This window comes from Ylistrum balloti, unplaced genomic scaffold (assembly GCF_031769215.1).
Source record: "Ylistrum balloti isolate Yb309-2 unplaced genomic scaffold, AGI_CSIRO_Ybal_v1 Utg371022, whole genome shotgun sequence".
NCBI lineage: Eukaryota > Metazoa > Mollusca > Bivalvia > Pectinida > Pectinidae > Ylistrum > Ylistrum balloti.
Window position 1 is genome coordinate 313438 of NW_026782568.1, and position 24705 is coordinate 338142.

General features: G+C 40.4%; 2 protein-coding genes across 2 annotated transcripts in view; one reads left to right on the forward strand and one right to left on the reverse strand.

Annotated features, from left to right (window-relative positions):
* Positions 1-8300, reverse strand: part of LOC132560151 (neuronal calcium sensor 2-like) — an 85916-nt gene extending 77616 nt beyond the window's left edge. The window contains exon 1 of the mRNA XM_060224800.1: positions 8212-8300. The gene's annotated coding sequence lies outside the window, so the exon portion shown is untranslated. The remainder of the gene's footprint in view (positions 1-8211) is intronic.
* On the forward strand, positions 1202-3142 carry LOC132560150 (uncharacterized). Its single transcript, XM_060224799.1, has one exon. The coding sequence runs from the start codon at positions 1202-1204 to the stop codon at positions 3140-3142; it is 1941 nt and encodes a 646-aa protein (XP_060080782.1).
* Positions 8301-24705: the final 16405 nt, after the last annotated feature.

The following is a 24705-nucleotide window of genomic DNA, read 5'->3' on the forward strand; positions in this document are numbered from 1 at the left end:
GGAACTGTCTATATCATACCCAGGAGACTGTAGGACTGTCTATATCATACCCAGGAGACTGTAGGAACTGTCTATATCATACCCAGGAGACTGTAGGAACTGTCTATATCATACCCAGGAGACTGTAGGAACTGTCTATATCATACCCAGGAGACTGTAGGAACTGTCTATATCATACCCAGGAGACTGTAGGACTGTCTATATCATACCCAGGAGACTGTAGGAACTGTCTATATCATACCCAGGAGACTGTAGGAACTGTTTATATCATACCCAGGAGACTGTAGGAACTGTCTATATCATACCCAGGAGACTGTAGGACTGTCTATATCATACCCAGGAGACTGTAGGAACTGTCTATATCATACCCAGGAGACTGTAGGAACTGTCTATATCATACCCAGGAGACTGTAGGAACTGTCTATATCATACCCAGGAGACTGTAGGACTGTCTATATCATACCCAGGAGACTGTAGGAACTGTCTATATCATACCCAGGAGACTGTAGGAACTGTCTATATCATACCCAGGAGACTGTAGGAACTGTCTATATCATACCCAGGAGACTGTAGGAACTGTCTATATCATACCCAGGAGACTGTAGGAACTGTCTATATCATACCCAGGAGACTGTAGGAACTGTCTATATCATACCCAGAAGACTGAATGATCTGTCTATATCATACCCAGGAGACTGTGGGAACTCTCTATATCATACCCAGGAGACTGAAGGATCTGGTTACATCAAAAAGCCATTTCTAAAGTGTCAGAAATGGCTCTAGTCTAATTCACCTTTGGTATCATACTGAGTTAGTTTTACTGGAATGAAATATCAATTTTATACCACACTGAGTTATTCTGCTCTAATAAAACTCAATAAAAACCATACGGACAGCATCTACATGCCCAATTTATACTCTAAAAGCAGCAATAAAATTCTTGAGAATTATTCTAGAGCTCCAACCCAGTTAAGATGCTACAAATTCACTTACAAACCTGCAGGTCAATTAATTAGGTAGTTTCTGGGGAGCTTACTGCTGCCAGCACCATGGCTGTGAGATTATGATGAATGAGATACAGGCCTAAAATCTGCCAAACTGGTTTTGCTGTTAGACATTTACTGTCATCACACTTGTTCTGACATGGGATGTCTTTTGAGTGTCAGTCATTTCGTATTTATTATCACAATACAGTACTAAAATGTTGCAGATCATTCATAAAAATTTCCCTTTGCCTCCTACCATCCTTCCACACCCTCACCTATCTGCCTCCTCCCATCCTTCTATACCCTCACCTATCTGCCTCCTCCCATCCCTCCACACCCTTCACCTATCTGCCTCCTCCCATCCCTCAATACCCTCACCTATCTGCCTCCTCCCATCCTTCTACACCCTCACCTATCTGCCTCCTCCCATCCTTCTACACCCTCACCTATCTGCCTCCTCCCATCCCTCCACACCCTTCACCTATCAGCCTCCTCCCATCCCTCCACATCCTCATCTATCTGCCTCCTCCTATCCCTCCACACCCTCACCTATCAGCCTCCTCCCATCCCTCCACATCCTCATCTATCTGCCTCCTCCCATCCCTCCACACCCTCACCTATCTGCCTCCTCCAATTCCTCCACACAATCACCTTTCTGCCTCCTTCCATCGTCCCACACTCTCATATATCTGCCTCTTCCCATCCTTCTACACCCTCACCTATCTGCCTCCTCGCATCCTCCAACACACCCACCTATCTGCCTCCTCCCATTCCTCCACACCCTTCACCTATCTGCCTCCTCCTATCCCTCCACACCCTTCACCTATCTGCCTCCTCCCATCCCTCCACATCCTCATCTATCTGCCTCCTCCTATCCCTCCACACCCTCACCTATCTGCCTCCTCCCATCCTCCCACACCCTCATATATCTGCCTCCTCCCATCCTTCTATACCCTCACCTACCTGCCTCCTTCCATCCTTCCATACCTTCACCTATCTGCCTCCTCCCATCCCTCCACACCCTCACCTTTCTGCCTCCTCCCATCCCGCCACATCCTCATCTATCTGCCTCCTCCCATCCTTCCACACCCTCACCTATCTGCCTCCTACCATCCTTCCACACCCTCACCTATCTGCCTCCTCCCATCCTTCTACACCCTCACCTATCTGCCTCCTCCCATTCCTCCACACCCTTCACCTATCTGCCTCCTCCTATCCCTCCAAACCCTTCACCTATCTGCCTCCTCCCATCCCTCCACATCCTCATCTATCTGCCTCCTCCTATCCCTCCACACCCTCACCTATCTGCCTCCTCCCATCCTCCCACACCCTCATATATCTGCCTCCTCCCATCCTTCTATACCCTCACCTACCTGCCTCCTTCCATCCTTCCATACCTTCACCTATCTGCCTCCTCCCATCCCTCCACACCCTCACCTTTCTGCCTCCTCCCATCCCGCCACATCCTCATCTATCTGCCTCCTCCCATCCTTCCACACCCTCACCTATCTGCCTCCTACCATCCTTCCACACCCTCACCTATCTGCCTCCTCCCATCCCTACACCCTCACCACACCCTCACCTCACCTATCTGCCTCCTCCCATCCCTCCACGCCCTTCACCTATCTGCCTCCTCCCATCCTTCTACACCCTCACCTATCTGCCTCCTCCCATCCCTCCACGCCCTTCACCTATCAGCCTCCTTCCATCCCTCCACATCCTCATCTATCTGCCTCCTCCTATCCCTCCACACCCTCACCTATCTGCCTCCTCCAATCCTTCCACACTCTCATCTATCTGCCTCCTCCCATCCTTCCACACCTTCACCTATCTGCCTTCTTCCATTCTTCCACACCCGCACCTATCTGCCTACACAAACCTTCCACACTCTCACCTATCTGCCTCCTCCCATCCTTCAACACCCTCACCTATCTGCCTCCTTCCATCCCTCCACACCCCTCATCTATCTGCCTCCTCCCATCCTTCCACACCCTCACCAATCTGCCTCCTCAGTCTATCTACATCCATCGGTCCTACTCTTTTTCCTCCTACCCTTCACACCCCTCACCTATCTGCCTCCCCAGTATATCTACATCCGTCATCCTCCTCTTCTTCCTCCTACCCTCCACCTCCTTTACCTCTATTATCTATCCTAACAACCAGCCTACTCTATTTCTTTGCCTTCCCTTACTTTTTTCCTATCCCCAATCCTCTGCATACCCTCATCCCTTCTCAATCTCTTCTTCCAATCCATTACCCTTCCATCTCTTCCTATCCCTCTGCATACCCTCATCCTCTCACCCTCACCCTTCAAGGTCCTATCCTCTGGCTCCCCTCACCCTCTTCCCTCTACTCCTGAAAATACTATCCCTCTGCCCTCCCCTCATCCTCTCCCCTCTACTCCTCAAAGTACTATCCCTCTGTCTCCCCTCATCCTCTCCCCTCTACTCCTCAAAATACTATCCTCTGCCTCCCCTCATCCTCTCCCCTCTACTCCTCAAAATACTATCCTCTGCCTCCCCTCATCCTCTCCCCTCTACTCCTCAAAATACTATCCTCTGCCTCCCCTCATCCTCTCCCCTCTACTCCTCAAAATACTATCCCTCTGCCTCCCCTCATCCTCTCCCCTCTACTCCTCAAAATACTATCCTCTGCCTCCCCTCATCCTCTCCCCTCTACTCCTCAAAATACTATCCTCTGCCTCCCCTCATCCTCTCCCCTCTACTCCTCAAAATACTATCCTCTGCCTCCCCTCATCCTCTCCCCTCTACTCCTCAAAATACTATCCTCTGCCTCCCCTCATCCTCTCCCCTCTACTCCTCAAAATACTATCCTCTGCCTCCCCTCATCCTCTCCCCTCTACTCTTCAAAGTTCTATCCCTCTGGCTTCCCTCATCCTCTCCCCTCTACTCCTCAAAATACTATCCTCTGCCTCCCCTCATCCTCTCCCCTCTACTCCTCAAAATACTATCCTCTGCCTCCCCTCATCCTCTCCCCTCTACTCCTCAAAATACTATCCTCTGCCTCCCCTCATCCTCTCCCCTCTACTCCTCAAAATACTATCCTCTGCCTCCCCTCATCCTCTCCCCTCTACTCCTCAAAATACTATCCTCTGCCTCCCCTCATCCTCTCCCCTCTACTCCTCAAAGTACTATCCCTCTGTCTCCCCTCATCCTCTCCCCTCTACTCTTCAAAGTTCTATCCCTCTGGCTTCCCTCATCCTCTCCCCTCTACTCCTCAAAGTACTATCCCTCTGTCTCCCCTCATCCTCTCCCCTCTACTCCTCAAAATACTATCCTCTGCCTCCCCTCATCCTCTCCCCACTACTCCAAAAAATACTATCAACTGCCACCCCTCATCATCTCCCGTCTACTCCTCAAAGTACTATCCCTCTGTCTCCCCTCATCCTCTCCCCTCTACTCCTCAAAGTACTATCCCTCTGGCTTCCCTCATCATCTCCCGTCTACTCCTCAAAGTACTATCCCTCTGGCTCCCCTCATCCTCTCCCCCTCTATCCCTTTGTCTCCCCTCATCCTCTCCCCTCTACTCCTCAAAGTACTATCCCTCTGGTTCCCCTCATCATCTCCCCCTCTATCCCTTTGTCTCCTCTCATCCTCTGCTTCATCCTCTTCATACATATATCATATAGTGTTGCACAATAGCTGTAATTTATTTTGACATGTGTATGTACTGCTTTGTACTGGTGATCATTTTGTTTTTCTATTATAGTACAACATTTGCCGAGCAGCATGCTTTGATTGAGTGTTTTTTTGTAAGTAGCCTACAGCTACCCAGAATAGCAGTGTTATCAAGTACAAAGTCATCATCTGGACCAAAAGATGCCCCAAGTATCTGTTTAGGAAATCTACAATTGTATGTTTCAAGTATCAGTAAAATATAAAGTAGTTGATTAATTTTTAAAAGAATCTTTTCAAATGCTAAGTGCTAAAGGCAATCAAACTTTCCTACACCTGTTAATATAGAAACTTTAAAATGTAATCCTTCTAGAAAGTTTGATTGCAGATAATAAGCCTGATCCAACTCTCAATTTCAATGAATTTGGTATTTAATATACACATCTTAAACATTAATGAAAAAAGTGTTATTTTGAGACAAACCAGAAAATGAATTTCAGAAAATCATATTTCAATCTTACTAATGAAGTTAAGGTAGTATGGCCCAAACTGATCTCTCAGCCAAATAAAGTTGTTATAACCAACTACCATTTAAATTTACCAGTTAATATTTACACCGTCTGTCTATATTCTCTTTTTGGCCTTACCATCAAAATTGGGTGTTTATACTTCAACAAATGTCAAATTCCATGAGATGTCAGTCTAACTTCTCTCATTGTGTGTCAAATGAATGATTATTATTATTTTTTAAAGTGAATGAAAAAAATAACTGTCAAAAAAGTAAATATGAGAATCATTTTTTTTTTATTTTGTTGTTTACTGGTGTGTAAACAGTATTCTTTTACAGGTATTTAAAAATGACGCATTAATGTGCTGCATTTCTGATATAAATGCAACTAAAATAAATATCTACAAATAGTTATAATGCAATCTTATGGCTAACCACCAGTTCACAAATGCGCAAGGAATCTTACATCAGCATATGAGATTTTTAAAAGAATTCTTTAAATCTTCTCTGTCTCAGTAAAATTTAACATTCCTGACAAGTTTTATAAAATCCATGATTAAATGGAAACCAATTTAAGACAGTCACATAACTTAAATACTTTTCTGAACATTTGTGAAAACAGCATTTCATTAAACTGACACAAAATCTTAATCATCAATATTCTTACTTTATATCCCTTTCTGTGGTGAGTCATCACATTAAAGTGATGTCATGAAGTTATGACATCAAAGTGGAACAGCCCCAAATCTTCTGTACATCACAGCTTCCCTCGGTCATTTCACACATGCATAATAACAAAAACTCCTGTAATTTATATTGTAATGTTAACAGTGAAGCTATGTGATAAGCCACCAATCCAACACTATTTTTAACCACCAATAATCCAGCAAAGCCTCGGAAGTGTGGCACAGGAGGGATGATCAACACAGGACTGCTGTGGTGATGTAGGTTGATTGAACAAGACTAAAAAGTTGTCTAGAGGCTAAGACTAAAATAGTCAACAGTAATAGAAAAACATCTTCATCAACACTGGCAGCTCGATATTTCTAGCTCTACAGTGTGAAAGGGGAAGATAGTTATGCATAACAATGACAGAATTACAGATATTGACGTTTCTTTGTCCTGCCTTACACCAGTCCTCATTCCAAGCCTAATCACAGGTAGTCTCGAATCACCACCCTCATTTATTATCATGTAAATTTCCCCAATATTAGGTAGGCAATGTCACATTTTAGTCTCCATGATAGTTAAAAATAAAGATCTTGTGCAGAATAGAAGAGCTACATTAGAATACACTTCTAACTAGCAGGTGATCTGAGAACTGATCGATATCTAATTTTGGGATCAATTCTGTTTTCTGTTTTAATTTTGAGATAAAAAAAATCTGAACCATCACAAAAAAAAATCCCAGAGTATGGAGTGTAACTGGTCCATCACAGAGACCCCCCCACACAGTATGTACTGTAACTGGTCCATCACAGAGACCCCCCCACACAGTATGTACTGTTACTGGTCCATCACAGAGACCCCCCCACACAGTATGTACTGTAACTGGTCCATCACAGAGACCCCCCCCCCCCCACACAGTATGTACTGTAACTGGTCCATCACAGAAACCCCACACAGTATGTACTGTAACTGGTCCATCACAGAGACCCCCCCCCCACACAGTATGTACTGTAACTGGTCCATCACAGAGACCCCCCCCACACAGTATGTACTGTAACTGGTCCATCACAGAAACCCCACACACAGTATGTACTGTTACTGGTCCATCACAGAAACCCCCCACACAGTATGTACTGTTACTGGTCCATCACAGAAACCCCCCACACAGTATGTACTGTAACTGGTCCATCACAGAGACCCCCCACACAGTATGTACTGTAACTGGTCCATCACAGAAACCCCCCACACAGTATGTACTGTAACTGGTCCATCACAGAGACCCCCCACACAGTATGTACTGTAACTGGTCCATCACAGAGACCCCCCACACAGTATGTACTGTTACTGCTCCATCACAGAGACCCCACACACAGTATGTACTGTAACTGGTCCATCACAGAAACCCCACACACAGTATGTACTGTAACTGGTCCATCACAGAAACCCCACACACAGTATGTACTGTAGCTGGTCCATCACAGAAACCCCCCACACAGTATGTACTGTAACTGGTCCATCACAGAAACCCCACACACAGTATGTACTGTAGCTGGTCCATCACAGAAACCCCCCACACAGTATGTACTGTAACTGGTCCATCACAGAGACCCCCCACACAGTATGTACTGTAACTGGTCCATCACAGAGACCCCCCACACAGTATGTACTGTAACTGGTCCATCACAGAAACCCCACACACAGTATGTACTTTAGCTGGTCCATCACAGAAACCCCCCACACAGTATGCACTGTAACTGGTCCATCACAGAGACCCCCCACACAGTATGTACTGTTACTGGTCCATCACAGAGACCCCCCACACAGTATGTACTGTTACTGGTCCATCACAGAAACCCCCCACACAGTATGTACTGTAACTGGTCCATCACAGAGACCCCCCACACAGTATGTACTGTAACTGGTCCATCACAGAGACCCCCCACACAGTATGTACTGTAACTGGTCCATCACAGAGACCCCCCACACAGTATGTACTGTAACTGGTCCATCACAGAGACCCCCCACACAGTATGTACTGTAACTGGTCCATCACAGAGACCCCCCCACACAGTATGTACCATATTACGTAATCCAATCATACACAGGTAACATTATTTTCAGTTTCAAGACATGCTTTGCATACATAAAAATATATCTCTTTTCAAAATGACTTTGAGTTTTGTATTGATACACCGGGTGATAGATTTTTGTGGCTGACATCTGCTGACTATTATTGGAAACTACAAGGATAGTCAACGGATGTGCCATTCAATGAGTGAACATTATTCTCAACAAAATTCACGTCTATGAAAAGGTTTACATTAGATGAATGGAGGAACTTTCAAATTTACATTTCTTCATGTTTAAAAACTTCAAGCAGATAAAAGGCCTGTGATGAAAGAGTCATCCTTACCTGGGCAGATCAGTCCAATTTATAACACCTGATTGAATTTCCCTGTAACATGCACTCGTTGTAGAGTAAAACCTTTCACTGATATTGTTAACTCAACGATAGCTCATATCCATCAGTAAGGAAATGGAAGTGTTAACTATTGGCCCTCTTGATGCTTGCTACCACTAACATAATTCTCTGACTGAACCCTGGTACAGGATGTAAGGAAGCTCCAGTGAATGGTCGAGTCAATTTGGAGCTGTTGTATAAAGCAGCACACGTCTAGCACTCCTTGAACGAGGGCCTCTGCAGCAGCTTGGTGGTCCTCGTTCTGTGTATGCCTACAAACTTTTTACATCTAATTTGTTAAACACAGCATCTATCATGTGTTACAAAATTTCTGATGTCAGAAAATCTTCATCTGATATCAATTGAAGTGAAATTTACACAATACAATGTATTTACTGAAATTTGTAAGTTATAATACTACTAAATATCAAAGCCAATTATATGTTTAAAAACTACAGTGGAACATCTGCTAGTACAACCATTAGTGTTACAGTGACCATTATATCACTGGTACATGTACAACCATTAGTGTTACAGTGACCATTACATCACTGGTACATGTACAACCATTAGTGTTACAGTGACCATTACATCACTGGTACATGTACAACCATTAGTGTTACAGTGACCATTACATCACTGGTACATGTACAACCATTAGTGTTACAGTGACCATTACATCACTGGTACATGTACAACCATTAGTGTTACAGTGACCATTACATCACTGGTACAGGTACAACCATTAGTGTTACAGTGACCATTACATCACTGGTACATGTACAACCATTAGTGTTACAGTGACCATTATATCACTGGTACAGGTACAACCATTAGTGTTACAGTGACCATTATATCACTGGTACATGTACAACCATTAGTGTTACAGTGACCATTATATCACTGGTACAGGTACAACCATTAGTGTTACAGTATTTAATATATACACTGACAGTATTTAATGTATACACTGACGGTATTTAATGTAACCACTGACGGTATTTAATGTATACACTGACAGTATTTAATGTATACACTGACAGTATTTAATGTAACCACTGACGGTATTTAATGTATACACTGACAGTATTTAATGTATTCACTGACAGTATTTAATGTATTCACTGACAGTATTTAATGTAATCACTGACAGTATTTAATGTATTCACTGACAGTATTTAATGTATTCACTGACAGTATTTAATGTAATCACTGACAGTATTTAATGTATTCACTGACAGTATTTAATGTAATCACTGACAGTATTTAATGTATTCACTGACAGTATTTGATGTATTCACTGACAGTATTTAATGTATTCACTTAGTCTTTAATTGTTCTTGTATGTATCAGGCATTTTTCATATTCAGTGGTGGTCTTTAGTCACAATATAGGGAAAAATCCATAATTCAGTTACATAAAGCGTCCACATCTAAGTGACAATTGCTTCTCCAATAGCTTAATGAGTTTCTAGCTCTCTGATTACATGCCATGATGAGTAATTATAACATACAAACACCACAGCCCGATTACACACGACAACCAATAATTATATAACATTAAAAACAAACACTTCAACAATGGAACACTAATTCCTATGGATGGACACAGCATCAAGAACAGGGAGAAAGTTAGCATTACCTCACAACCCCAAAATAACAGTTATATAGGGAGTCTAGGGATTCATAGGGTACTGAGGAAAGTCTAGAAATACATAGGGTACTGAGGAAAGTCCAGAAATACATAGCGTACTGAGGAAAGTCTAGAAATACACAGGGTACTGAGGAGATCCAGAAATACATAGGGTACTGAGGAGATCCAGAAATACATAGGGTACTGAGGAGATCCAGAAATACATAGGGTACTGAGGAGGTACTGAGGAGATCCAGAAATACATAGGGTACTGAGGAGATCCAGAAATACATAGGGTACTGAGGAGATCCAGAAATACACAGGGTACTGAGGAGATCCAGAAATACATAGGGTACTGAGGAGATCCAGAAATACACAGGGTACTGAGGAGATCCAGAAATACATAGGGTACTGAGGAGATCCAGAAATACATAGGGTACTGAGGAGATCCAGAAATACATAGGGTACTGAGGAGATCCAGAAATACATAGGGTACTGAGGAGATCCAGAAATACATAGGGTACTGAGGAGATCCAGAAATACATAGGGTACTGAGGAGATCCAGAAATACATAGGGTACTGAGAAGAAATACATAGGGTACCAGAAATACATAGGGTACTGAGGAGATCCAGAAATACATAGGGTACTGAGAAAGATCCAGAAATACATAGGGTACTGAGGAGATCCAGAAATACATAGGGTACTGAGGAGATCCAGAAATACATAGGGGATCCAGAAATACATAGGGTACTGAGGAGATCCAGAAATACATAGGGTACTGAGGAGATCCAGAAATACACAGGGTACTGAGGAGATCCAGAAATACATAGGGTACTGAGGAGATCCAGAAATACATAGGGTACTGAGGAGATCCAGAAATACATAGGGTACTGAGGAGATCCAGAAATACATAGGGTACTGAGGAGATGAGGGTACTGAGGAGATCCAGAAATACATAGGGTACTGAGGAGATCCAGAAATACATAGGGTACTGAAATACATAGGGTACTGAGGAGAAATACATAGGGTACTGAGAAATACATAGGGTACTGAGGAGATCCAGAAATACATAGGGTACTGAGGAGATCCAGAAATACATAGGGTACTGAGGAGATCCAGAAATACATTGGGTACTGAGGAGATCCAGAAATACATAGGGTACTGAGGGAAATACATAGGGTAGAGGAGAAATCCAGAAATACATAGGGTACTGAGGAAAGTCTAGAAATACATAGGGTACTGAGGAGATCCAGAAATACATAGGGTACTGAGGAGATCCAGAAATACATAGGGTACTGAGGAGATCCAGAAATACATAGGGTACTGAGGAGATCCAGAAATACATAGGGTACTGAGGAGATCCAGAAATACATAGGGTACTGAGGAGATCCAGAAATACATAGGGTACTGAGGAGATCCAGAAATACACAGGGTACTGAGGAGATCCAGAAATACATAGGGTACTGAGGAGATCCAGAAATACATAGGGTACTGAGGGATCCAGAAATACATAGGGTACTGAGGAGATCCAGAAATACATAGGGTACTGAGGAGATCCAGAAATACATAGGGTAGATCCAGAAATACATAGGAGATCCAGAAATACATAGGGTACTGAGGAGATCCAGAAATACATAGGGTACTGAGGAGATCCAGAAATACATAGGGTACTGAGGAGATCCAGAAATACATAGGGTACTGAGGAGATCCAGAAATACATAGGGTACTGAGGAAAGTCTAGGGTACTGAGGAAAGTCTAGAAATACATAGGGTACTGAGGAGATCCAGAAATACATAGGGTACTGAGGAGATCCAGAAATACACAGGGTACTGAGGAGATCCAGAAATACATAGGGTACTGAGGAGATCCAGAAATACATAGGGTATGGGGTACTGAGGAGATCCAGAAATACATAGGGTACTGAGGAAAGATCCAGAAATACATAGGGTACTGAGGAGATCCAGAAATACATAGGGTACTGAGGAGATCAGAAATACATAGGGTACTGAGGAGATCCAGAAATACATAGGGATCCAGAAATACATAGGGTACTGAGGAGATCCAGAAATACATAGGGTACTGAGGAGATCCAGAATACATAGGGTACTGAGGAGATCCAGAAATACTAGAAATACATAGGGTACTGAGGAGATCCAGAAATACACAGGGAACTGAGGAGATCCAGAAATACATAGGGTACTGAGGAGATCCAGAAATACATAGGGTACTGAGAAGATCCAGAAATACACAGGGTACTGAGGAGATCCAGAAATACACAGGGTACTGAGGAGATCCAGAAATACATAGGGTACTGAGGAGATCCAGAAATACATAGGGTACTGAGGAGATCCAGAAATACATAGGGTACTGAGGAAAGTCTAGAAATACATATGGTACTGAGGAGATACAGAAATACATAGGGTACTGAGGAGATCCAGAAATACATAGGGTACTGAGGAAAGTCTAGAAATACATAGGGTACTGAGGAAAGTCTAGAAATACATAGGGTACTGAGGAGATCCAGAAATACATAGGGTACTGAGGATATCCAGAAATACATAGGGTACTAAGGGGATCCAGAAATACAAAGGGTACTGAGGAGATCCAGAAATACATAGGGTACTAAGGGGATCCAGAAATACATAGGGTACTGAGGATATCCAGAAATACATAGGGTACTGAGGAGATCCAGAAATACACAGGGTACTGAGGAGATCCAGAAATACATAGGGTACTGAGGAGATCCAGAAATACATAGGGTACTGAGGAGATCCAGAAATACATAGGGTACTGAGGAAAGTCTAGAAATACATAGGGTACTGAGGAGATCCAGAAATACACAGGGAACTGAGGAGATCCAGAAATACATAGGGTACTGAGGAGATCCAGAAATACATAGGGTACTGAGGAAAGTCTAGAAATACATAGGGTACTGAGGAAAGTCTAGAAATACACAGGGTACTGAGGAGATCCAGAAATACATAGGGCACTGAGGAGATTCAGAAATACATAGGGTACTGAGGAGATACAGAAATACATAGGGTACTGAGGAGATCCAGAAATACATAGGGTACTGAGGAAAGTCTAGAAATACATAGGGTACTGAGGAAAGTCTAGAAATACATAGGGTACTGAGGAGATCCAGAAATACATAGGGTACTGAGGAGATCCAGAAATACATAGGGTACTGAGAGGATCGAGAAATACATAGGGTACTGAGAGGATCGAGAAATACATAGGGTACTGAGGAAAGTCTAGAAATACATAGGGTACTGAGGAGATCCAGAAATACAAAGGGTACTGAGGAGATCCAGAAATACATAGGGTGCTGAGGAGATCCAGAAATACATAGGGTACTGAGGAGATCCAGAAATACATAGGGTACTGAGGAGATCCAGAAATACACAGGGTACTGAGAGGATCCAGAAATACATAGGGTACTGAGGAGATCAAGAAATACATAGGGTACTGAGGAGATCCAGAAATACATAGGGTACTGAGGAGATCCAGAAATACATAGGGTACTGAGGAAAGTCTAGAAATACACAGGGTACTGAGGAGATCCAGAAATACATAGGGTACTGAGGAGATCCAGAAATACATAGGGTACTGAGGATATCCAGAAATACACAGGGTACTGAGAGGATCCAGAAATACATAGGGTACTGAGGAGATCCAGAAATACATAGGGTACTGAGGTGATCCAGAAATACATAGGGTACTGAGGAGATCCAGAAATACATAGGGTACTGAGGAGATCCAGAAATACATAGGGTACTGAGGAGATCCAGAAATACACAGGGTACTGAGGAGATCCAGAAATACACAGGGTACTGAGGAGATCCAGAAATACATAGGGTACTGAGGAGATCCAGAAATACATAGGGTACTGAGGAGATCCAGAAATACACAGGGTACTGAGGAAAGTCTAGAGTCCTATCAGATTTTCAGAATTATCTCTTTATCTAGAGCCATCTCTTTAATCAGAATTATGTTTCCAATCTTTTAATTAAGTATATTAATTATCATTATCCAGAATTATCACTTTGACAAAAATCAACTCTTTGTCCATTTCTCATGGATCTTCTGGATTAGACATGACAGTGGTTTTATTCTTACTTTAACCAACAAAGTGTTTCCTCTGGAAGTGTGTTAGTGTTATCTGTTAACACACAGAAGTCTTTTACATATCAAATACAGTTATGTTGAAAAGGCTTTCCTAATATTTTTGTCATCAACAATATCTAAACATTTACTGTGTATGTATATATAGACAAGATTTATCAAAGATTTTATCATCTCTGTAACTCATTTTCTTTATCTGTAGAAATATATTTCATCCTCAACACAATGAATAAATAACTGGTGAATTCTATATATGTCAATGTCAGCCTTGCTATAAAAACTGAAATTGGGACTGTGTTCTATCAAGTCTGAAACAAGAATCAATCGCAATACCAAACAAACACCGGAATGTTTCCGTGGCTGTGGAGACAGTGGCAGACCCACATGTGACACTGTGAAATGTCAGATCTTAGATAAAAATCTAATGCCAAATGAAATAGAGGCAGCATCACATTTTTTATCTGTTACAAGGCCCAAGGCGACCATTCAGGAAACCCAACTCAAGGTAGAACTATTAAATGGATTTACAGCAAAAATTCTCACCAGCAAAAAATGTCTGAAAACAAGAGTTGGCAAATCTGATGATGTGAAGCACAGTGTTGGTGTGTATGTGCAAAACGGCAATCTTACACAAATTATCATCACCGAATCAACATAAACCTGGACACCACAAGGTCTGTGTATCTACTGCCATCAGATCTTTCAACCAATAAGTAGACTTCTGTCACTGCCTTATACTGGCCAACCCATGCTTAGCAGGTGATCATTTCATCAAATAATCCAAGGTTTGACTTATGTGTTGTAGAGGGGACAAATATTACCCGACTTATCACGAAAAAGCAAACATCAACCCAGAAATATCAAGTATATATCAACCAGATTATATAGCTGTACTTCAGGCAACCGATATTTATTCAACACTAATTATACTTACTTGCTTGGCCTAACACCAATAGAGTAATTTTCAGCAACATTGATGCTTACTTGCTTGGCCTGACATGAATACAGTAATTTCTCAAATAATTCAATACCTAAAATCCTACAATAATTTGTAAAGATGTTTTGTGGCCACACCAATCATAAGGCCTGTTAAACAGCAGTTCCTAGCAGACAGAGCACCAATATTTTTTGTACATTAGTTTGCAATGAACATGTTGCTGATTAAAATCAAATAACTACCTTGGTCAACAAAAGGCTGGTGGGCAAACCACTTCCTTAATTTCAACATCAGTATCTCACATCCATTTATACAAAATATAGATATTAATCTTACATTGTAGCTACAATCTGACAGACCATTCGTGTCTCATATGATAATAATACTTTTCTGGTGCAGGCGTGGAAGAATAGGCAAAATGATTATCAAGAGGCCCGTGGGCCTTCACAGTTATCTGACTATAAAGACCTATACATGAAAGAGGCAAAATAGGCTTAAAATAAATTGCTCAACTACTCTACAGCTTACATAGAAGACACTGTTGACTTATAAAGATATTTTCTGTAAACCTGAAATCCTATTCTTTATACATGAAGTACACAATTGCCATTACTTTGGACATATTTTTAGTTATATCAAGACCCTTGGCCTTTCGGTTATCGAGAAGAAGTTGCTTAAGCATTTCAAAACATTTGACCCCTGTTACCTTGAAAGCTGTCCAATATCAGAACCCTGGTCCTTTAAATTATTGAGAAGAAATGATTTAAAGATTTTAACATATTTGATCCCTGTAACCTTTCAAGCGGTTCAAGGCCATTCCTATAAACTAGGGGTCAAATCAACTTTCTGAATTTAAGAAATATTTTTAAGCAAAATATTGATTCATTTCCCGTTTTCGGGCCCTGTCCCAAAGTCCCTAGGGGTCAAATCAACTTTCTGAATTTATTAAATGATTCCTAATCCTCAATAATGTTTCAGACCAACTTCAGTTGAAATCCATTCAAGTATTAAGAAAGAGAACCATTTTGAAGCACAATACTGACTATTTTATTCCTTAACTCTCTTTAGCCCTGCCCACCCCCAGGTCCCTTGGGCTCAAATCAAGGCTCTGACTTAAAGAAATGAATCCCCACTACCAATGATGTTTCAGACCAAATTTGGTTGAAATCCATTCAAGCATTAAAAAGGAGTAGTGTTCTTGAGCAAAATATTGACTTATCTCACTTTTTGGGCCCCATCCCAAAGTCCCTAGGGGTCAAATAAAATTTCTGAATTTAAGAAATAATTGCCTAGCCGAACTGATGAATTAGGCCAAAGCTTGTTGAAATCCACCCAGGCAGAAAGGAGGAGTAGGGTTTTGAATCAAATTTCAGCACCTCTCCCATTGGTGCCCCATCCCTCGACCCCTCGGTCGAATAAAAATTTGGAATTCAAGAAAAAACCCTCACCCAATGATGCATCAGACCACATTTGGTTGAAATCCATCCAGGTATAAAATAGGAGTAGTGTTTTAAAGAAAAAAATTATGCACAATGCACAACCGTTAGCACATGACGATGGAGGATGCTCCCTATGATTTTTGTATTTAACAGGTGGTCCCTATGGTTTTTGTATTTAACAGGTGGTCCCTATGGTTTTGTATCTTAGATGTGCTCCCTATGGTTTTTGTATTAAACAGGTGGTCCCTATGGTTTTTGTATTAAACAGGTGGTCCCTATGGTTTTGTATCTTACATGTGCTCCCTATGGTTTTTGTATTTAACAGGTGGTCCCTATGGTTTTTGTATTAAACAGGTGGTCCCTATGGTTTTTGTATTAAACAGGTGGTCCCTATGGTTTTTGTATTAAACAGGTGGTCCCTATGGTTTTTGTATTAAACAGGTGGTCCCTATGGTTTTGTATTAAACAGGTGGTCCCTATGGTTTTTGTATTTAACATGTGGTCCCTATGGTTTTTGTATTAAACAGGTGGTCCCTATGGTTTTTGTATTAAACAGGTGGTCCCTATGGTTTTTGTATTAAACAGGTGGTCCCTATGGTTTTTGTATTAAACAGGTGGTCCCTATGGTTTTTGTATTAAACAGGTGGTCCCTATGGTTTTTGTATTAAACAGGTGGTCCCTATGGTTTTTGTATTAAACAGGTGGTCCCTATGGTTTTTGTATTTAACAGGTGGTCCCTATGGTTTTTGTATTAAACAGGTGGTCCCTATGGTTTTTGTATTAAACTGGTGGTCCCTATGGTTTTGTATCTTAGATGTACTCCCTATGGTTTTTGCATTAAACAGGTACTCCCTATGGTTTTGTATTTAACAGGTGGTCCCTATGGTTTTGTATTTAACAGGTTGTCCCTATGGTTTTTGTATTAAACAGGTGGTCCCTATGGTTTTTGTATTAAACAGGTGGTCCCTATGGTTTTTGTATTTAACAGGTGGTCCCTATGGTTTTTGTATTAAACAGGTGGTCCCTATGGTTTTTGTATTAAACAGGTACTCCCTATGGTTTTTGTATTTAACAGGTGGTCCCTATGGTTTTGTATTTAACAGGTGGTCCCTATGGTTTTTGTATTTAACAGGTGGTCCCTATGGTTTTGTATTTAACATGTACTCCCTATGGTTTTTGTATTAAACAGGTGGTCCCTATGGTTTTTGTATTTAACAGGTGGTCCCTATGGTTTTGTATCTTAGATGTACTTCCTATGGTTTTTGTATTAAACAGGTATTCCCTATGGTTTTGTATTAAACAGGTGGTCCCTATGGTTTTGTATCTTTGATGTACTCCCTATGGTTTTTGTATTAAACAGGTACTCCCTATGGTTTTGTATTAAACAGGTGGTCCCTATGGCTTTAGTATTAAACAGGTGGTCCCTATGGTTTTTGTATTAAACAGGTGGTCCCTATGGTTTTTGTATTAAACAGGTGGTCCCTATGGTTTTTGTATTAAACAGGTGGTCCCTATGGTTTTTGTAATAAACAGGTGGTCCCTATGGTTTTTGTATTTAACAGGTGGTCCCTATGGTTTTTGTATTAAACAGGTGGTCCCTATGGTTTTGTATCTTACATGTGCTCCCTATGGTTTTTGTATTTAACAGGTGGTCCCTATGGTTTTTGTATTAAACAGGTGGTCCCTATGGTTTTTGTATTAAACAGGTGGTCCCTATGGTTTTTGTATTAAACAGGTGGTCCCTATGGTTTTTGTATTAAACAGGTGGTCCCTATGGTTTTTGTATTTAACAGGTGGTCCCTATGGTTTTTGTATTTAACAGGTGGTCCCTATGGTTTTGTATCTTAGATGTACTCCCTATGGTTTTTGTATTAAACAGGTGGTCCCTATGGTTTTTGTATTAAACAGGTGGTCCCTATGGTTTTTGTATTAAACAGGTGGTCCCTATGGTTTTTGTATTAAACAGGTGGTCCCTATGGTTTTTGTATTAAACAGGTGGTCCCTATGGTTTCTGTATTAAACAGGTGGTCCCTATGGTTTTTGTATTAAACAGGTGGTCCCTATGGTTTTTGTATTTGTATTAAACAGGTGGTCCCTATGGTTTTTGTATTTAACAGGTGTATTTAACAGGTGGTCCCTATGGTTTTTGTATTAAACAGTTGGTCCCTATGGTTTTTGTATTGAACAGGTGGTCCCTATGGTTTTTGTATTTAACAGGTGGTCCCTATGGTTTTGTATCTTAGATGTACTTCCTATGGTTTTTGTATTAAACAGGTACTCCCTATGGTTTTGTATTTAACAGGTGGTCCCTATGGTTTTGTATTTAACAGGTGGTCCCTATGGTTTTTGTATTTAACATGTGGTCCCTATGGTTTTAAGTAGTTTAAATCAATACTTTAAAAACAATACATTAATAATATCTAAAGCCTTCCATTAATTGTTATCTTAATGGCTTCTTTATCTATTCAGGCTTCAATAGGTTCATCATTACACAAGTGATGGTATTCATCACTGACATGTGTACTACAAAATCTCACCAGGGACATTCCTACATGTTACTAATGCTAAGATCATAGATATGATACTACTGTTTTAGTTAATGAACATCCACATTCCATTGCTATATATAGCAGTGATTAATGGCTGACTACCTTAGAGAGAGAGGTTTTTATGCATTTGTTAAGCATCTTATAATTCCCAGGTTTATGCATTACTATCAAATATTCATCAAGTCAGCATACAACAGCTATTGTATGTGATCCTTATTCATACATTTGTAACCTGATGAAAGGTAGATAATTATTTGGCTACAATGAAAGATACGTAGATCAGCTCATGTTACAGCTATGTTGTTTCGCTTATCAGCAACATATCACCTACAGTACTGTTTATCACTGACACATCATCTATAGTACTGTTTATCACTGACACATCACCTATAGTACTATTTATCATTGACACATCACCTATAGTAGTACTGTTTATTACTGACATATCACCTATAGTACTGTTTATCACTGACACATCACCTATAGTAGTGTTTATCACTGACACATCACCTATAGTACTGTTTATTACTGACATATCACCTATAGTACTGTTTATCACTGACACATCACCTATAGTACTGTTTATCACTGACACATCACCTATAGTACTATTTATCACTGACACATCACCTATAGTACTATTTATCATTGACACATCACCTATAGTAGTACTGTTTATTACTGACATATCACCTATAGTACTGTTTATCACTGACACATCACCTATAGTAGTGTTTATCACTGACACATCACCTATAGTACTGTTTATTACTGACATATCACCTATAGTACTGTTTATCACTGACACATCACCTATAGTAGTACTGTTTATCACTGACACATCACCTATAGTACTATTTATCATTGACACATCACCTATAGTACTGTTTATTACTGACACATCACCTATAGTACTGTTTATCACTGACACATCACATATATTACTGTTTATCACTGACACATCACCTATAGTACTGTTTATCACTGACACATCACCTACTGTACTGTTTATCACTGACACATCACCTACAGTACTGTTTATCACTGACACATCACCTATAGTACTATTTATCACTGACACATCACCTATAGTACTGTTTATCACAGAAACATCACCTATAGTACTGTTTATCACTGACACATCACCTATAGTACTGTTTATCACTGACACATCACCTATAGTACTGTTTATCACTGACACATCACCTATAGCACTGTTTATCACTGACACATCACCTATAGCACTGTTTATCACTGACACATCACCTATAGCACTGTTTATCACTGACACATCACCTATAGTACTGTTTATCACTGACACATCACCTATAGTACTGTTTATCACTGACACATCACCTATAGTACTGTTTATCACAGAAACATCACCTATAGTACTGTTTATCACTGACACATCACCTATAGTACTGTTTATCAGTGACACATCACCTATAGTACTGTTTATCACTGACAAATCACCTTTAGTAGTGTTTATCACTGACACATCACCTATAGTACTGTTTATCACTGACACATCACCTATAGTACTGTTAATCACTGACACATCACCTATAGCACTGTTTATCACTGACACATCACCTATAGCACTGTTTATCACTGACACATCACCTATAGCACTGTTTATCACTGACACATCACCTATAGTACTATTTATCATTGACACATCACCTATAGTACTGTTTATCACTGACACATCACCTATAGTACTGTTTATCATTGACAAATCACCTATAGTACTGTTTATCACTGACACATCACCTACTGTACTGTTTATCACTGACACATCACCTACAGTACTGTTTATCACTGACACATCACCTACAGTACTATTTATCACTGACACATCACCTATAGTACTGTTTATCACCGACACATCACCTATAGTACTGTTTATCACTGCGCATCACCTATAGTACTGTTTATCACTGACACATCACCTATAGTACTGTTTATCACTGACACATCACCTATAGTACTGTTTATCACTGACACATCACATATATTACTGTTTATCACTGACACATCACCTATAGTACTGTTTATCACAGACTCATCACATATTGTATCTATACTACTATTTTTACTTTCATAATCACAGAAATATTCTAAATTTTCGATTTTTGAATGTCACACTTTGACCGTAAATTGTCCCACAACTAATTTGCAGTAGTTCACAGTTTTTTGTTCGTGGATCAGGATTTCTCTCTTGTAAGCTTTATAATCGCATTGAAAATATAAAGTCAGTTTATGAAGTATGACAGGTATACAGAGTGAACAGAGAAAAGGTCAATGACTATTCTGGCTTGTGGAGAAGGGTTGTTTGCCAATCACCAACAGGACTTAGTAACACCCATTACTACACCATTATGGCCACAAACACATGTTTTAGCCCATCTGACAGAGCCAAGGTTTTTCCTCGTCAGGTTGTCAGGTATTTGTTCTCCAATTAACACTGACAACCTCCACATGAACCAACCATCACTCTTGTTTGTACCTACCACAAAATCAGCTTAACAGATTCTTATAGTTCAACAACTTCTCTGTTCACCTTGAGGGTTGTGCTCAATGTCAGAATCACATTAACCATATTCTAGTGAAAAATGTTGGCTAGAATCTTGATCTAGAAACAGTAGAAAAACCTCTTATGTTTGCACTATTTAGGAGTAAGAAGTTGCTATAAACCAGTGTTTTATTTACAGTCTGCCGGTGGATAATGATTTTTTAGACAAGACATAGCATATATGGAGTTTTCTATGATTACAGAAAAACAGTGTCGTCATGGTTTCTCTAGGGAGACATAAAAGGAAACAGCGAGTCAGGTATGACATTTGATATACCCAACCTTTCAGGGTGAATTTCAATATATTTTTCTGATATAAAACAGATATCTATTAGAAGTTCTCAATGTGGACGATTTTGTTACATGTCAAGGTCACAGTTCAGGTAACAGGAGATAAAAACAAGCCTATAATGTACTTATATAACATTTGGCTATCACAGGTACCTTATATCTGATATATGGATGTACAAACTTGAGGTTGGAAAATCAATTAAAGAGATGCCTAGTTTGAAGAAGGAAGATTTGAACAAGCTGAAAATAACAACTTTGTCTAAGCTTACGACAAATCAAAAACTTGTAACAGTAGAAAATACATGTTACATAATCATATATATTATATGTTTATTTCTTACATCACTTGTTTTTCAAAGGAACAAGTTTCAAGTATCTGTACATTTATATTTTATGTTTTAGATTCATCAAGAACGGGATTAGCTAAAACGTGATGATCATGTGTTTTACCCATGGCAAACTGATTAATACTCACCAAATGAAACAATATAAGGGATTTCAATGAAACGATGAGAAAATTGGGACAATAATTTTAATAATATACCAGAGTTGGCCTACCAATACCTTCTAATTAGCTTGTACATATATTTCTGTGAATGCTACACCAATGAAGAGAAAAAAGAAAAAGATAGAAGAGGAAGTTATATAAGTAATGTTGTGTGTTATTAAGGAATCCAGCCACACATATTTTGACAGAAGCACTAACAAATGTTTGATGAGAGATAAGATGGAATGTTCACATATTTATTTACATAGAAAATACCTTATCTCCACTTTCTAATCACTCAAAACAAGATGGCCACACTGTGTTGGCAGAGAAGCCATCTCTGCTCCCTCTAAAATAAACAACGTAATTGTTTTTGGGCAGTGTTGTACATCCATGTATTCCGAAATCATTAAAAAAAACCCTCACATTGTACATTTGTTTGTTTAACCTATATGCCCTTGCTGACATTTCTGTTGGGTCCTAAGCCTCATGGCTGCACATGTTACCTGTCATTTTGCCATGATTTATGGAAATGAACTGCCTAATTTGCATAAATTAATCCCATTCATTATCTGTGATGGTTTCAGAGTACTTTACAGATGTAAGGAATGTTGAAATCATCACTCATGTTTACATGTACACTAAATTAATCCCATTCATTATCTGTGATGGTTTCAGAGTACTTTACAGATGTAAGGAATGTTGAAATCATCACTCATGTTTACATGTACACTAAATTAATCCCATTCATTATCTGTGATGGTTTCAGAGTACTTTACAGATGTAAGGAATGTTGAAATCATCACTCATGTTTACATGTACACTAAATTAATCCCATTCATTATCTGTGATGGTTTCAGAGTACTTTACAGGTGTAAGGAATGTTGAAATCATCACTCATGTTTACATGTACACTAAATTAATCCCATTCATTATCTGTGATGGTTTCAGAGTACTTTACAGGTGTAAGGAATGTTGAAATCATCACTCATGTTTACATGTACACTAAATATCCTATTTACATACATACAATCTAAACACAATCACATGTAAATTGTGTTCTTATACTGTACCTTCCCACAAAATATGACACCTAGGAACTTTTCAGATAATTGATTACCAGTGTTAAAGAGATCAGAAACTGATATGTAGGTTGACACTTTATTTTGGAAGTGAGTTACAGACCATTTTGAAGTACAGCCCTATGATAATTCAAACTAATTTTTTTTAGGAATTATTAGTTCAGAGAAAAACTTAATGTTTTTAGTGAGTGTCCATGCAGTGATGAATAAATGTTAAAGAATTCATGTTATGAAAGAAAAGAGAAGAACATTGCAGCCACCATTTCAAAGACATTCCAATTTTCTGAGTAACTAGGAATCAACAGAGAACTAATGGGTCAAGATTGCCAATGAATTTTGTTTATTTTCTCTGAAAAGATTTTAATCTGTAACTGTGTAGACAAATAATTCCTGAAGTTTGTACATTCAACCTGTAGGGAATAGAGAGACTACCACTGTTCAATGATACATAAACATTTGAGTAAGACTGATAAGTGACACCAACACAAAATTAATGATATAATGCCATCTACAAAGGATCCAGTTTACCTAAACCTGTTCTCCATACCTCCCTAAGTTGACTGTTTGGGAGTTTGTCAGTACACTGTGCATTGTTAGGGAGACTGTCAGTCCTTTCTGTAGTGTTAAGGGTTCAGTCAGCCCCCTCTGTAGTGTTTAGGGTTCAGTCAGCCCCCTCTGTAGTGTTTAGGGTTCAGTCAGCCCCTCTGTAGTGTTACAGGGTCAGTCAGCCCCCTCTGTAGTGTTAAGGGGTCAGTCAGCCCCTCTGTAGTGTTACAGGGTCAGTCAGCCCCCTCTGTAGTGTTAAGGGGTCAGTCAGCCCCTCTGTAGTGTTACAGGGTCAGTCAGCCCCCTCTGTAGTGTTAACAGGTCTGTCAGCCCCCTCTGTAGTGTTTAGGGGTCAGTCAGCCCCTCTGTAGTGTTAAGGGGTCAGTCAGCCCCTCTGTAGTGTTACAGGGTCAGTCAGCCCCTTCTGTAGTGTTAACGGGTCTGTCAGCCCCCTCTGTAGTGTAAAGGGGTCAGTCAGCCCCTCTGTAGTGTTACAGGGTCAGTCAGCCCCCTCTGTAGTGTTAATGGGTCTGTCAGCCCCACTGTAGTAGTGTTTAGGGGTCAGTCAGCCCCCTCTGTAGTGTTTAGGGGTCAGTGTAGTGTCACCCCCTCTGTAGTGTCAAGGGGTCAGTAAGCCTCCTCTTAGTGGGGGATCCGTCAGCCCCCTCTGTAGTGTTCAGGTCCCCTCTGTAGTGTTAAGGGGTCAGTCAGTCCCCTCTGTATGGTTGAGGGGTCAGTCAGCCTCCTCTGTAGTGTTAAGGGGTCAGTCAGCCCCCTC

Coding starts and splice junctions, on each gene's coding strand:
- LOC132560150 (XM_060224799.1), top strand. CDS start 1,202: ATGTTGCAGATCATTCATAAAAATTTCCCTTTGCCTCCTACCATCCTT.